General features: G+C 42.8%; 1 protein-coding gene across 7 annotated transcripts in view; it reads right to left on the bottom strand.

The window, feature by feature from the left end:
• The window catches only part of CSMD3 (CUB and Sushi multiple domains 3), a 2,007,504-nt gene that overhangs the window by 324,670 nt on the left and 1,670,366 nt on the right, over nucleotides 1-12,468 (bottom strand). For all 7 annotated transcript variants that reach the window (XM_075352941.1, XM_075352934.1, XM_075352935.1 and 4 more), the window contains one exon: nucleotides 9,013-9,158. In XM_075352941.1, coding sequence (XP_075209056.1) covers nucleotides 9,013-9,158 — 146 coding nt within the window. The remainder of the gene's footprint in view (nucleotides 1-9,012; nucleotides 9,159-12,468) is intronic.

Genomic DNA, 12,468 nt, shown 5'->3' with positions numbered 1-12,468 from the left:
ACAGGAGCGAGGAACATCTCCTACCTGCGCCCCGGCTGCTATGCGGAAGGAAGGAGGTGGGTGGGATGTTTACATCCTGCTCATCTCCGCCCCTCTGCTTCTATTGGCCGCCTGCCGTGTGACGTCGCAGTGATGCCGCACGACCCGCCCCCTTAATAAGGAGGCGGTTCGCCGGCCAGAGCGACGTCGCACAACAGGTCAGTGTATGTGAAGTAACCGTAGCGATAATATTCGCTACGGCAGCTATCACTATGATATCGCAGCTGCGACGGGGGCGGGGACTATCGCGCTCGGCATCGCAGCATCGGCTTGCGATGTCGTAGTATGCAAAGTACCCCTTAGTCAGTGCGGGGGGCGATGCTTCAGCTGCCGTTTTCCATGCACAGAGCATTGACTGAATTTGCACTGATGCATTGCCGATTACTGAAACTGAAACGTTGCCTGGGGAAATAAAGTTATGGGCAGGTTCAGACTGTGATTAGTCTGCAGAATAACCCCATATCTTTAGTGTAATAGCATTTTTTCCACGTGACAGATTCCCTTTAAACAAAACTTGGAAAATGCACATACACTTCTGCTAATACATGTAAATTAACATGTTAATATTACAGCTACTCCTTAAGGGGAATCTGTCAGCAGGTTTTTGCTAACTCATCTCAGAGTAGCATAATGTAGGCAAAAATATCTTTAATCCAATGATGTATCACTTAGATTACAGGCTGACACAATCAGAATTTTTAGTTTTGGTTATGTAGAAAAGCTAAGAGAGTTGTCCTGCCAACACCCGGCTCAATATAGAGATTGCACAATGACAGTGAGGTGTCAATCAGAGGAGGAAGCGTAGCGGACTGCCCTGCGTTTTAATTTGTAGTTTGGACAATGATAATGGTACTGCTGCTTAGACAAAACCAGCAAATAAACAACAGATCTTGACAAGACAGACATCAATGAATTCTCTGCTTTAACCCTTGCAGCATGCTGGCTTCAGTTTACACAGCAAAAACCTGCTGACAGATTCCCTTTAAAGTTTTTTGGCATACTGTATGTTCTAACCATAATGCATGTAAACATGAATCATTTCTTGTAGTTTTTTCAGATTCCCTCCCCCACTATCACCATTTGTATACAGGCGATGTAGTGCTTGTGCTCTGGGTATTAGAAGGACCTATTAACAAGTTATCTCTACTGTAAACCCACAGGTAAAACAAGCCAGACACTGCTAAAAATTACAATTCTAGCGAGTTCAAAGTAGGTTATCGTCATGAAGATGTTTCAGTGAACTTGAACGCTGAACTGCACAGGGAATTGAACTTAAATGCAGGACAAGAAGACAGCCAAGGTTAAATAAAAGACACTGACACTGCTGGAAGAAAAGTGACTGTAAGCTAAAACACAACCAACAAACATATATGGAATGTAAAGGATCACAACATGCATTAAATACTTTTATTCTATGGTCATATTAAGTTTTTAGTGCTCTTTGAAAAATATTTGGGATAAGAGAAATACATACCGTATTTTTCGTCGTGTAAGACGACTTTTTAACCCCTGAAAATCATCTCAAAAGTCGAGGGTCGTCTCATGCGGCAGTTCACGGTGCTGTCATGGCTTTTTTGCAGTTGTTTACAAACAATAAAAGATATTCTTATCTCTCCTCCGTTCCCGCGGTGCCTTTTGCAGTCCGCACTCACACAGACCCCTCCGTGATAGTGTCCGTGATAGTGTCGTCATGGCTTAACTGTAATTGAATGCTTTACAGCGCCACAAAGCACTCAATTGCAGTTAAGCGCTGACAGTAGTGGCGGTCCTTTGTATTGGAAGCTATCACGGAGGTGTGCATGCGGACTGCAAGAAACAGCTGGAGGCACCGCAGGAATGGAGGAGAGGTGAGAATATCTTTTATTATGTGTACATAATAAGGGACAAGCAGGGGATCAGCAGGAGGACATTATTAAACAATGGGCTCATTACTGCAGGGGATAATACTAAACAATGGGAACATTACTAAACAGTGGGGATATTACTGCAGGGGACATTACTAAATAATGGGGATATTACTGCAGGGGACATAACTAAGCAATGGGCACATTGCTGCAGGGGACATTACTAAACAATGGAGACATTACTGCAGGGGACATTACTAAACAATGGGGATATTACTGCAGGGGATATCACTAAACAATGGAGACATTACTGCAGGGGACATTACTAAACAATGGAGACATTACTGCAGGGGACATTACTAAACAATGGAGACATTACTGCAGGGGACATTACTGAACAATGGGGACATTACTGCAGGGAACATTACTAAACAATGGGGACATTACTCGGGTCGGCCTACACTCGAGTATATACAATATATCCCAAACTCTATATTTTAACTGGTAAAGTTGGGGGTCATCTTATATGCCCAGTCGTCTTAAACGCCGGAAAATACGATAGTTTTCTATTTTTATTGTTGAGGTATATGTATACATCTATAGATCTATGCTTATAAGTATAAAATAAAACAAAAACACTACAATAACTGATAAATTCCCTCTTATTATAGTCTTCTGTTGAGATATTAATAGAAATTTCTGGTTTTGGAAAATAATACAAATACTCCATTGAAGAATTTTAAGCTTATAAGTATGTAGATCATCAATTCAGGACATACAGTATGTCTAAAGGGAAGCACCAAAAAGCATCTCTAAAGCACTCAAAATGCATTATGTGAACAGTCTATTGATTTCAAGATGCACTGGGTAATATTTACAGGATATGGACACTTCTGGGGCATTTTTTAACTGTTATTTTTTTATATATTGGGTTTCATGTAACGTTTTGTACCATTTGCCTTCCATATCCTCTATATTGCGTTGCCTATTACTGGCTGCAGAATGCATTAAATGAGAATCCATTGGTGATTTTATACTGAGTAGATTGAAACTCTTTATTTTCCTCCTGAGTTCTTCCCAGCTGATATATGAACACAAAGTTCAATTCGATTTTCATGTGGTCATAAATCAGTTGACAGGAGCTAATGCCGGTGTCACACGAGACGATCTATCGTGCGATAGCACAAGCGATCACACCCGCCCCCGTCGTTTGTGCGTCACGGGCAATTAGTTGCCCGTGGCAAACAAAGTCATTTACCCCCGTCACACGCACTTACCTGCTGAGCGACGTCGCTGTGGGCGGCGAACATCCTTTTCCTGAAGGGGGAGGGATGTTCGGCGTCACAGCGACGTCACACAGCTGCCTGCCAATAGAAGCAGAGGGGTGGAGATGAGCGGGACGTAAACATCCCACCCACCTCCTTCCTTCCGCATTGCCGGCGGGACGATGAACAACCGGCGCACAGAAGAAGAAATGACTTTTTGAAAATGAGCGACGTGTCAATGAGCAACGATAAGGTGAGTATTTTTGTTTGTTCACCGTCGCTCGTAGCTGTCACATGCTACGATATATCAAATTATGCCAGATGTGCATCACTAACGACGTGACTCCGCCGACATATCGCCCGATATATCGTATCGTGTGACGCCGGCATTAGAAGAAAGGAGCTAAGCAGTTATAAACTCGAATCAGTAAGAGATCACTGCACTATCTCAGTTAACTCATTCTACAGCCATTAATAAACAATGCAACACAGAGGCTAGAGAGAAAGGAGGACAGATGGGAAACTAGCAGGTGGGCTAGAGCACTAAAATGTTCAGCCTTGCCATGATGCACCAAGTGGTTGGGCTTTTCTTGAACAGTCATTTATTTTGTACAGAAAGTCCTATTAATGTTGTAACTGGGTGGACAGAAACTTTAAAAACAACTGACTTCATTGCAGATGAGATTGATTTATCAGTGTGTTATGGACATAATTATATGAAGATATCCAAAATACAGGGCAAGATGGTGCTTGCAACTATATCTGCTTTCACAGACATTGAAAAGACATTTTGCCTATATTTTAGGCTCTGGAATTTACCGAATTAAGAAATATATAAATAATGCCTCGTGCAGCTTAGAAAAATACAATATCAGGAAGTGTTGTAACATATGTCTGAGTGCTATATCCATTCCTAATATTACATTTATGTTCTAAGAACTCATTGCTTGGAAACATAATAATATAATTAATTACACCCTTGAAGGACACTAAGGCGAGTTTTGCACGCTGCGACATCGCAGGCCGATGCTGCGATGCCGAGTGCGATAGTCCCCTCCCCCGTCGCTGCTGCGATATCCTTGTGATAACTGCCGTAGCGAACATTATCGCTACGGCAGCTTCACATGGACTCACCTGTCCTGCGACCGTCGCTCTGGCCGGCGACCCGCCTCCTTATTAAGGGGGCGGGTCGTATGGCGTTACTGCGACGTCACACGGCAGGCGGCCAATAGGAGCGGAGGGACGGAGATGAGCGGGATGTAAACATCCCGCCCACCTCCTTCCTTCCGCATATCCTATCCCATATGCGATGTGTGCTGCCGCAGGAACGAGGAACAACATCGGACCGTCGCGTCAGCGTAATCATGGATTACGCCGACGCTGCACCGATGATATGATTACGACGCTTTTGCGCTCGTTAATCATATCATCGCGCCTTTACACACTACGATGTCGCATGCGATGCCGGAAGTACATCATTTTCAATTTGACCCCACCGACATCGCACCTGCGATGTCGTAGTGTGCAAAGCATGCCTAAGTCTTTCCCAATAGACAGTTATAGATGTATTTGATTTTCCATGATTAAAGCAGTCTATTTCCTGCTCTGATCGTGACAACTCGATCTGATCACTGCGTGGTTATTGTATACATAGATATATCAGACTCATAATTTGGAATATGAACAATTAGAATGGTTAGTGCATGATTACTGTGCACGCCTAAATCAAGTGGATGTCTATAATGATTGTTCATTTTTATTGCCAAATGCAAAAAATAAAATTACTGCTTAATATTTTTGAATCTTAGTGATCTTCTCAAACATCATCATTCTATTGTCTCTATCTTGTGTTTGCAGTGCATGGTGCCATGTTGTGTATAGCGCAGGAAGGCATGTCTGCTCCTTGCAAACTCTGTTATTTGCTCAGTGCTGGACAAGTAAGGCTATGTGCCCATGGGAGCTCGCACCTGCGGATATATCTGCATATCAGGATTCTGCAGCTATACATAGCTGCGGGATTCCAGCGAAATAGCTGTGGAAAACCTGCGGACATTCATGCGACTTACCTGCGGAAGTCCTGGCCTCTATCTCCATAATGAAGGGCCAGGAATTCCACAGATATTTCCGTAGGAATAATTGACATGCAGCTATGTGCGACTGCGGGACATCCACAGCATATTCCGCAGCCGTACATACCGCAGCATGGACACAGACACTCCCCATTTCCCATAGGATAACATGGGGAGTGTCTGTACTCGCTAAAACCTGTGGATTTATCTAGAAAATCCAGATAAATCCACAGGTTTTCTGAGGCAAAATCCACAGTTACAGAGTCCCGTGGGCACATAGCCTGATGCCGGCGTCACACGGTACGATATATCGGGCGATATGTCGTAGGGGTAACGGATTCTGTGACGCACATCCGGCATCATTAGATATATCGTACCGTGTGACACCTCCGAACGACTGTGAACGAGCAAAAATACTCATCTTATCATTGCTCGTTGACACGTCGTTCATTTTCATAAAGTTGTTCCTCCTTCTGTGATCCGGTTGTTCATCGTTCCCGAGGCAGCACACATTGCTCCGTGTGACACCCCGGGAATGACAAACACAGCTTACCTGTGTCCCGCCGGCAATGAGGAAGGAAGGCGGTGGGCTGGATGTTACGTCCCGCTCATCTCCACCCTTCCACTTCTATTGGGCGGCCACTGTGTGACGTCACTGTGACGCCGAACGTCCCTCCCCCTTCAGGAAGAGGATGTTCGCCGCCCACAGCGAGGTCGTCCGGGAGGTAAGTGCGTGTGACAGGGGGTTAACGACTTTGTGCGCCACGGATAACTAATTGACTGTGACGCACAAACGAGGGGGGCGGGTACGATCTCTCATGCGATCGCACGATAGATCGTACCGTGTGACGCCGGCCTTACCGTGTAGGCTAAATAGTGCTTCTAAAAGGAAGAAGTGGGAGAAAGACAGCTGTGCAATAGAGTTGGTGTGCACTCCCCTCTACATAGCTGACAGCTCAGAGGCGGCCATATCATTGGTGCAGCCTGTGCAGCCACACAGGGACCCAAAGTAAAAAGGGGCTCATTTTCTCTTCCAACATAGGTGGATTGTGCATAATAATAGGCTATTGAACTGCAAAGGACCCATATATTATTCTTGCTCAAGGGCCCTTTACGGTCGGTGTTCGCAAGTGTGACAGTTTCATGCTAAAGTGTTGGCAACCAGTGAAGAGCAAATTGATTTAAAACAAATTGAATTTGTTTAGGATTTTCCAACATTTGGGGACTCAAGAGAATTGTATGTTTTTGTGTTTTTTAATTTTTGCGAATCTAGCAAAACGGGGGCCAGCATGCCACTAATTTGTATCTTTCATATGGACTAGAAAGGGAATAAAAGTAATAAAATATTTGACTAATCCAGCCACTCACCTGTCACAGTCACTCCAGCTAATGTCTGGACCACTAACGGGCAAAGACAGAAGAGGCCTTTGTGTAAGAACAATATATGGTCCCTTTGCAGCCCAAGAGCTCATCAATACACACAATGTCATCTGCTTTGGAGGTAGAAAAGGGCCCCCCGAACCTCTTGGGCTTTTCTGCAGCTAAACAGGCTGCACCAATGATATGTTCGCCTTAAGCTTGGACTTCCAAATCTGGATTCCTCTCCCCTGGCATTACTGGTGCTGACTAGACCTCAGTGAACATTTGAAATTATGGTGTCATAACATTCATTGAGGGCTAACCGGTGCCAAAAGCACCGTCGACAATTAAAGAGGAAAGTTGAGTCAAGAGGTTATTTAAAGAAGTCACAAGGGATCTGGTGGAGAGCCGCAGCAACAAGAACAGGTGGATACAAAGTGAGTATGATGTTTCACTGCTTTTTAACCCCTTTATGACCAATACGTTTATTGTACAGGGTGGGCCATAAGTATGGATACACCTTGATAAAAAAGAGTAAAGTTGAATTCAAAATGGCGGCTTTGTAGAAAGCCACCATGGGCGTCACCCAGCCTGAAATGTTATGCCCCTCCCATGTACTAATATGCCACAAACAGTAAGGGGATATCAGCAACCACTTCCATTTTATCAGGGTGTATCCATACTTATGGCCCACCCAGGGTGTATCCATACTTATAGTCCACCCTTTTCTGTGCGATTGGGAGATATCAATGGGAACTCATTCAATTCACGTAACACAAAAATGTGATGCAAATCAAATTTCCTGGAGACACTTTACAATATCTGCTATGTAGAGCTTAAATCTAACAATCTAGTCAAATAAATGGTGCTTTACACGCTGCGACATCGCTAGCGATTGCTAGCGATGTCAAGCGCGATAGCACCCGCCCCCGTCGTTCGTGCGACATTTGGTGATCGCTGCCGTAGCGAACAATATTGCAACGTCACACGCACATACCTGTTCAGTGACATCGCTGTGGCCGCCGAACAATCCCTTCCTCAAGGGGGAGGTGCGTTCAGTGTCATAGCGACATCACTGCAGCGTCACTAAGTGGCTGGCCACTAGAAGCGGAGGGGCGGAGATGAGCGTCCGGAACATGCCGCCCACCTCCTTCCTTCCTCATTGCTGGTGGATGCAGGTAAGGAGATGTTCGTGGTTCCTGGTGTGTCACACACAGCGATGTGTGATGCCACAGGAACGACGAATAATCAGCGGCATGCACCACCAATAATATTATGAAAAGGAGCGACGTGTCAACGATCAACTATTTTTGCCGTTTTTGCGATCGTCACACGCTGCGATGTTGCTAACGATGCCGGATGTGCGTCACAAACACCGTGACCCCGATGATATGTCGTTAGCAATGTCGTAGCGTGTAAAGTACCCTTTAGGCAGGAAATGGTAGGAAGATTGAGGTAGCAAAGCTGGACATGTCCGGAAGCTTCTTTTCAGTAGTGACCTTTCCAGAGGAGTCAGATCATCTATATTAAGGGCTAAAAGATATAAAATCAGACCCTGTTATCTACAATAGATTGCTAAAATAGGATTCAATGGATATACTGTTATTACTTCAGGAGACAGAAGATGGGACTATATCCCCTAAACTATGTCTTAGGTCAAAGAATCAATTATTTAATCATATGAATCATGATATTATATAATGAAGATGATTAAGACAAATGGGGAAGGCCCCTGTTTCATTAAACCTAGCGTTTTGTATATGAGTATTAATGAGGGGCGTGCAAGAATAAAATGTTCCGAGTTCATTAAAGGAACCTGACAACTGATATATGATGATGCATGTCTCAGACACTGGCTGTATGACTTCAGCACAGTATATTTGACTCTGAAACTTTACAGCATTTCAGAGAAAACCATACTGAAACAGCTGCTAAGGATCAAGTCACATAGGAGACTAGACTGGACAGGTGGGTGGTTTCACGTCACCCTGGAGTGACAGATCTCACCCTTTACTTGCATGCCGGCATAGACTTGTTAATCAAGGGTTGCAGGCATGGAGAACACTGTCTGACTAGTCTCCCTTTCATTTTCTCCTGAATGCCGCAGCATTTCAGAGTCAAATAACCCTGGCTAGATTCGGGCAACAAGTGCATGATACATGTTGACGTTGTCCACTCAAGGAGTGGGGTAATATATCTGGCATAACATATTTCCTCACTTTTACTGAATTTACGGGAGGGCATTGTCCTGCCCGTCTCCCCATGATTCCTTCCTAGCTAGGCCAGTTTTGGCATTGCTGATTGAAACTGGTGTGAAAACTGCAAATATAAAATTTTGCAAAAATTTTGAAACTTTTTAAGGTATTTTACAACAGCTTTCTATCAAAAACACTTTTATAACTCGCCCCCTTAATCTTAGAAAAAACAAATACTCACCATGATAGCTGAGGACAAAGAAGCCACTGGTTGTGAAGTCACTGTGGAACTTTATCAGAACTTGGTTTGAAGTGCTATAAACAGACTCTAGAGCGGTATTACCACTGAACTGCCCAATCTGCGGGGACGTCTGATCTGGTCCATCCCTAGAAGACATGAGAAGATTTCATTTAGATTTAATAATTCAATTGCTTTAAATATTTCTGACAAAATTAATGCAAAACACACTGATGTGTCTCCTACATCCTTATCTGTTTACATCTATTTGCCACAGGAATTGGTTGATCGATAGGGGTGCTGGTTGTTTGGATCCCCAGGATTCACAAATTGATAAGCTATGCTAAGGATCTTAACCTCTTTTCACATCTTATTCAAGATATACATTAGATACACATGGAGCGTATATGCCCAACAATTAGAGCACCTGTCTACTCATAAGGTGGCATACATTGGCCATTGGACAAAATTATACACCATAAACGGAAACCGGAAGGACACAGTTTTGGTCTTCATTGGGTAAATGGGGACCTATAGCTATTTTTGCCATCAGCCTAAACATATATGCTAAATGTGTTAATTAATGAAATGTGAGATAGGAAAAACTTATTTAGGGTAATTTATGGTGCACGAGTAGCAGTACAAGATTTCCTCTCAAAAACCTATAGAAATTTATAGGTACAAATTATCCAGAAAGTTCAACAGATTTTACATAAAGTCATCTTGCCAGATTTAATTATTCCCCTATACTCTGCCCTGGTCAGACCCCTCCTGGAATATGGTGTACTGTTCTGGGAGCCGCAATTCAAGAAAGACATCGATATAGTGGACCAGTCTAGAGAAGAGCAACCAAGATGGTAGCAGATCTGCAAATCATGTCATATGAAGAACGGCTAAAAGAACTAGGGATGTTTAGTTTGAAAAAGAGAAGGCTGAGAGGAGACTTAATAGCGGTCTACAAATATCTGAAACGAAGTCACAGTGCAGAGGGAACTGCCCAATTCTCATTAGCACAAGGAAGTACAAGAAACAATGGGATGAAACTAAAAGAAATGAGATTCAGATTAGACAATAGGAAAAACTTTCTGACAGTGAGGGCAGTCAGAGAGTGGAACAAGCAACCACAGGAGGTGGTGAGGGCAATCAGGGAGTGGAACAGGCTACCATGGGAGGCAGTTAGAGCAGTCAGAGAGTGAAGTAGGTAACCACGGGAGGTAGTGAGGGCAGTCAAAGAGTGAAACAGGTGACCACGGGAGGTGGTGTACTCTCCATCAATGGAAATCTTCAAGCGGAAACTAGATAAACATATAGCTGGGATGGTAGGAAAACCTGCACTCGCAAGGTGTTGCCCTTGAGGTCCCTTCCAACTCAACCATTTTATAATTGGACGATTTTGTGATATATTGAGCAAGCTGGAAAAGTAAGAAAGAACCAATCTATATTTCTTATGTAATATTTTTTGCCAGTATTCCCATGTCTACTCTATTTTTTTATATTTCATGTTCTGTGTTTAGACAACCAGTATTATAAAGTGTAGAAAAATCACAAAAAATAGTTACATAAAAATGGTAAAAATTATTAAAGAGAATCTGTCAACAGGTTTGTGAGGTTCTCTGTCTTTTTGCCTTGTTTTGTCATTTTGCTTTAATCTATTTTTTCTTCATAGGCCATCTTGCTTCTTGTTCTGTTGCCCTCATTTTTGCCCTCAGTCAATATGGATTCCTCAGCTTCTATGTTCCCGCCCTGTTCCCTGCCAATTACCTGCTTAAGCCATTTCAGCTGATGGACCAATGCTTCTGAATCCTGTTTGCAGTCTGCCTGTAACCTGATCTCCTGAAGTCTTTGGAAGAACTACTTTTCTGCCATCCTCTGTTTTGGATCCCTGGAACTCGTGTCCACACAGGAACCTTTCTGCTCTGCCATGGACGTTTACAAGTACAGTAAGAGAGACTGAGTTATACTTTGACACTTCTGCTGAATTTTGAGGATCCATTCCTGATTAATTTGTTCCCAGCCTCTGCACCCTGCAACTGGTTAACCCTTCATGTTTTGTGCACTTACTTGTATGAAGTAATACAAGAACTGTTTAGCAAACCTGTGTCTGTGTTTCCCTTGTACCCTTGCACTAGACTCTATACAAACAGTATTTAACATCTTACAAGGTTTTTGTTACCGTACCTGAGAGCAACACTGTGTAGGGACCGAGACCTTGATTCCAGTGACGTGACACTTACTGGGCTACTTGCTATTATTGCTGTTTTCTCTGCTGCCAATCAAACATTTATTTAAATGTGGAGCTCTATAACCCCGCCCACATCACTGATTGACAGCTTTCTGCCCATGCACAGTGTATATAGAAAGCTGCCAATCTGTGGTGAGGGCGGGGTTATTCAGAGCTCATGAATATGCTGAACTACCTTGTAGCACACCAAGTAGTCATCTAATGATAATCTCCTAATGATAAAATAGTGATTTTATCAAAACTATACTAAGCAGCCCAGTAAGTGACACATAATTGGAATCAGAGTGTTTGATATTATGCTGCTCTCAGATTAAGGTGCAAAATCCACTTGACAGATTCCCTTTAATAAACATATCTATGGAGAGTAATTTTTGCTGCTTCCTGTTGCATATGTTAGGGTAACTGGAAAGGAATTAAACATTGTCTATCCATTTTAATTTCCTTTCTGCACACTTTCAACTTCTTATATTTTAGCTGCAAAACTTCTGAAATATCACAATGTCACAGAGTTCAGTTACGGTGACTGTATTTAATATACACACGACCATCCATGTTTAACTGAAACTGTCTTAAATAAATGTCAAAGTTATTGCGAAAGTGACTTTATAATTTCCCTAAAACCAGCAGAAAACTATTTTTTAATACTGTAGTAGAAAGAATCTAGGATGAAATATAATTCATAGCTTTTGATGGGAACCAATCTCACTTTTGGTGTCTAAAGCCAATGGAATAGTCTATTGGAAAAGATATATTTCTCCTTTTATGATAATATTCCATCAGCTGTAACCTTTACCCCTTTGGCGTGGAGATTCACATCAGCTGACTCTTGGCCAAGCAGTTTTTTGGCAGACCACTATCTCTCCGTGAGCCCTAATACATATGAAAGACTGGCAGCATCTTTCCCCCCGAAGACAAATAAAACTGAGTGACAGAAAGGGAACTGTTTAATGCATATCTCCCTCTTTCCTCTCAAGACCTACCATCAGGGCAAAGCTTACAGATTAGGACCCCATTGATGTGTACTGGTGGTTGTTCTTAAAGTATTTTTGTGTTTTAGGAAGTTAATTTGTTTTCATTCTTTGGTAACAAACAGACTTCCGAGTTCTTTCCAAGGTTGACTAATCTTAGAGATTTGCGTGATTTGTGGTTTTACGAGTTACCGTATTTTTTTTTTATAAGACACACTGGATTATAAGACACACCCCAAATTTAGAGAT

Source organism: Anomaloglossus baeobatrachus, chromosome 6 (assembly GCF_048569485.1).
Source record: "Anomaloglossus baeobatrachus isolate aAnoBae1 chromosome 6, aAnoBae1.hap1, whole genome shotgun sequence".
In the NCBI taxonomy this organism is placed as follows: domain Eukaryota; kingdom Metazoa; phylum Chordata; class Amphibia; order Anura; family Aromobatidae; genus Anomaloglossus; species Anomaloglossus baeobatrachus.
The sequence above is the reverse complement of the archived record's forward strand: the minus strand, read 5'-3'. Positions and strand labels throughout refer to the sequence as shown.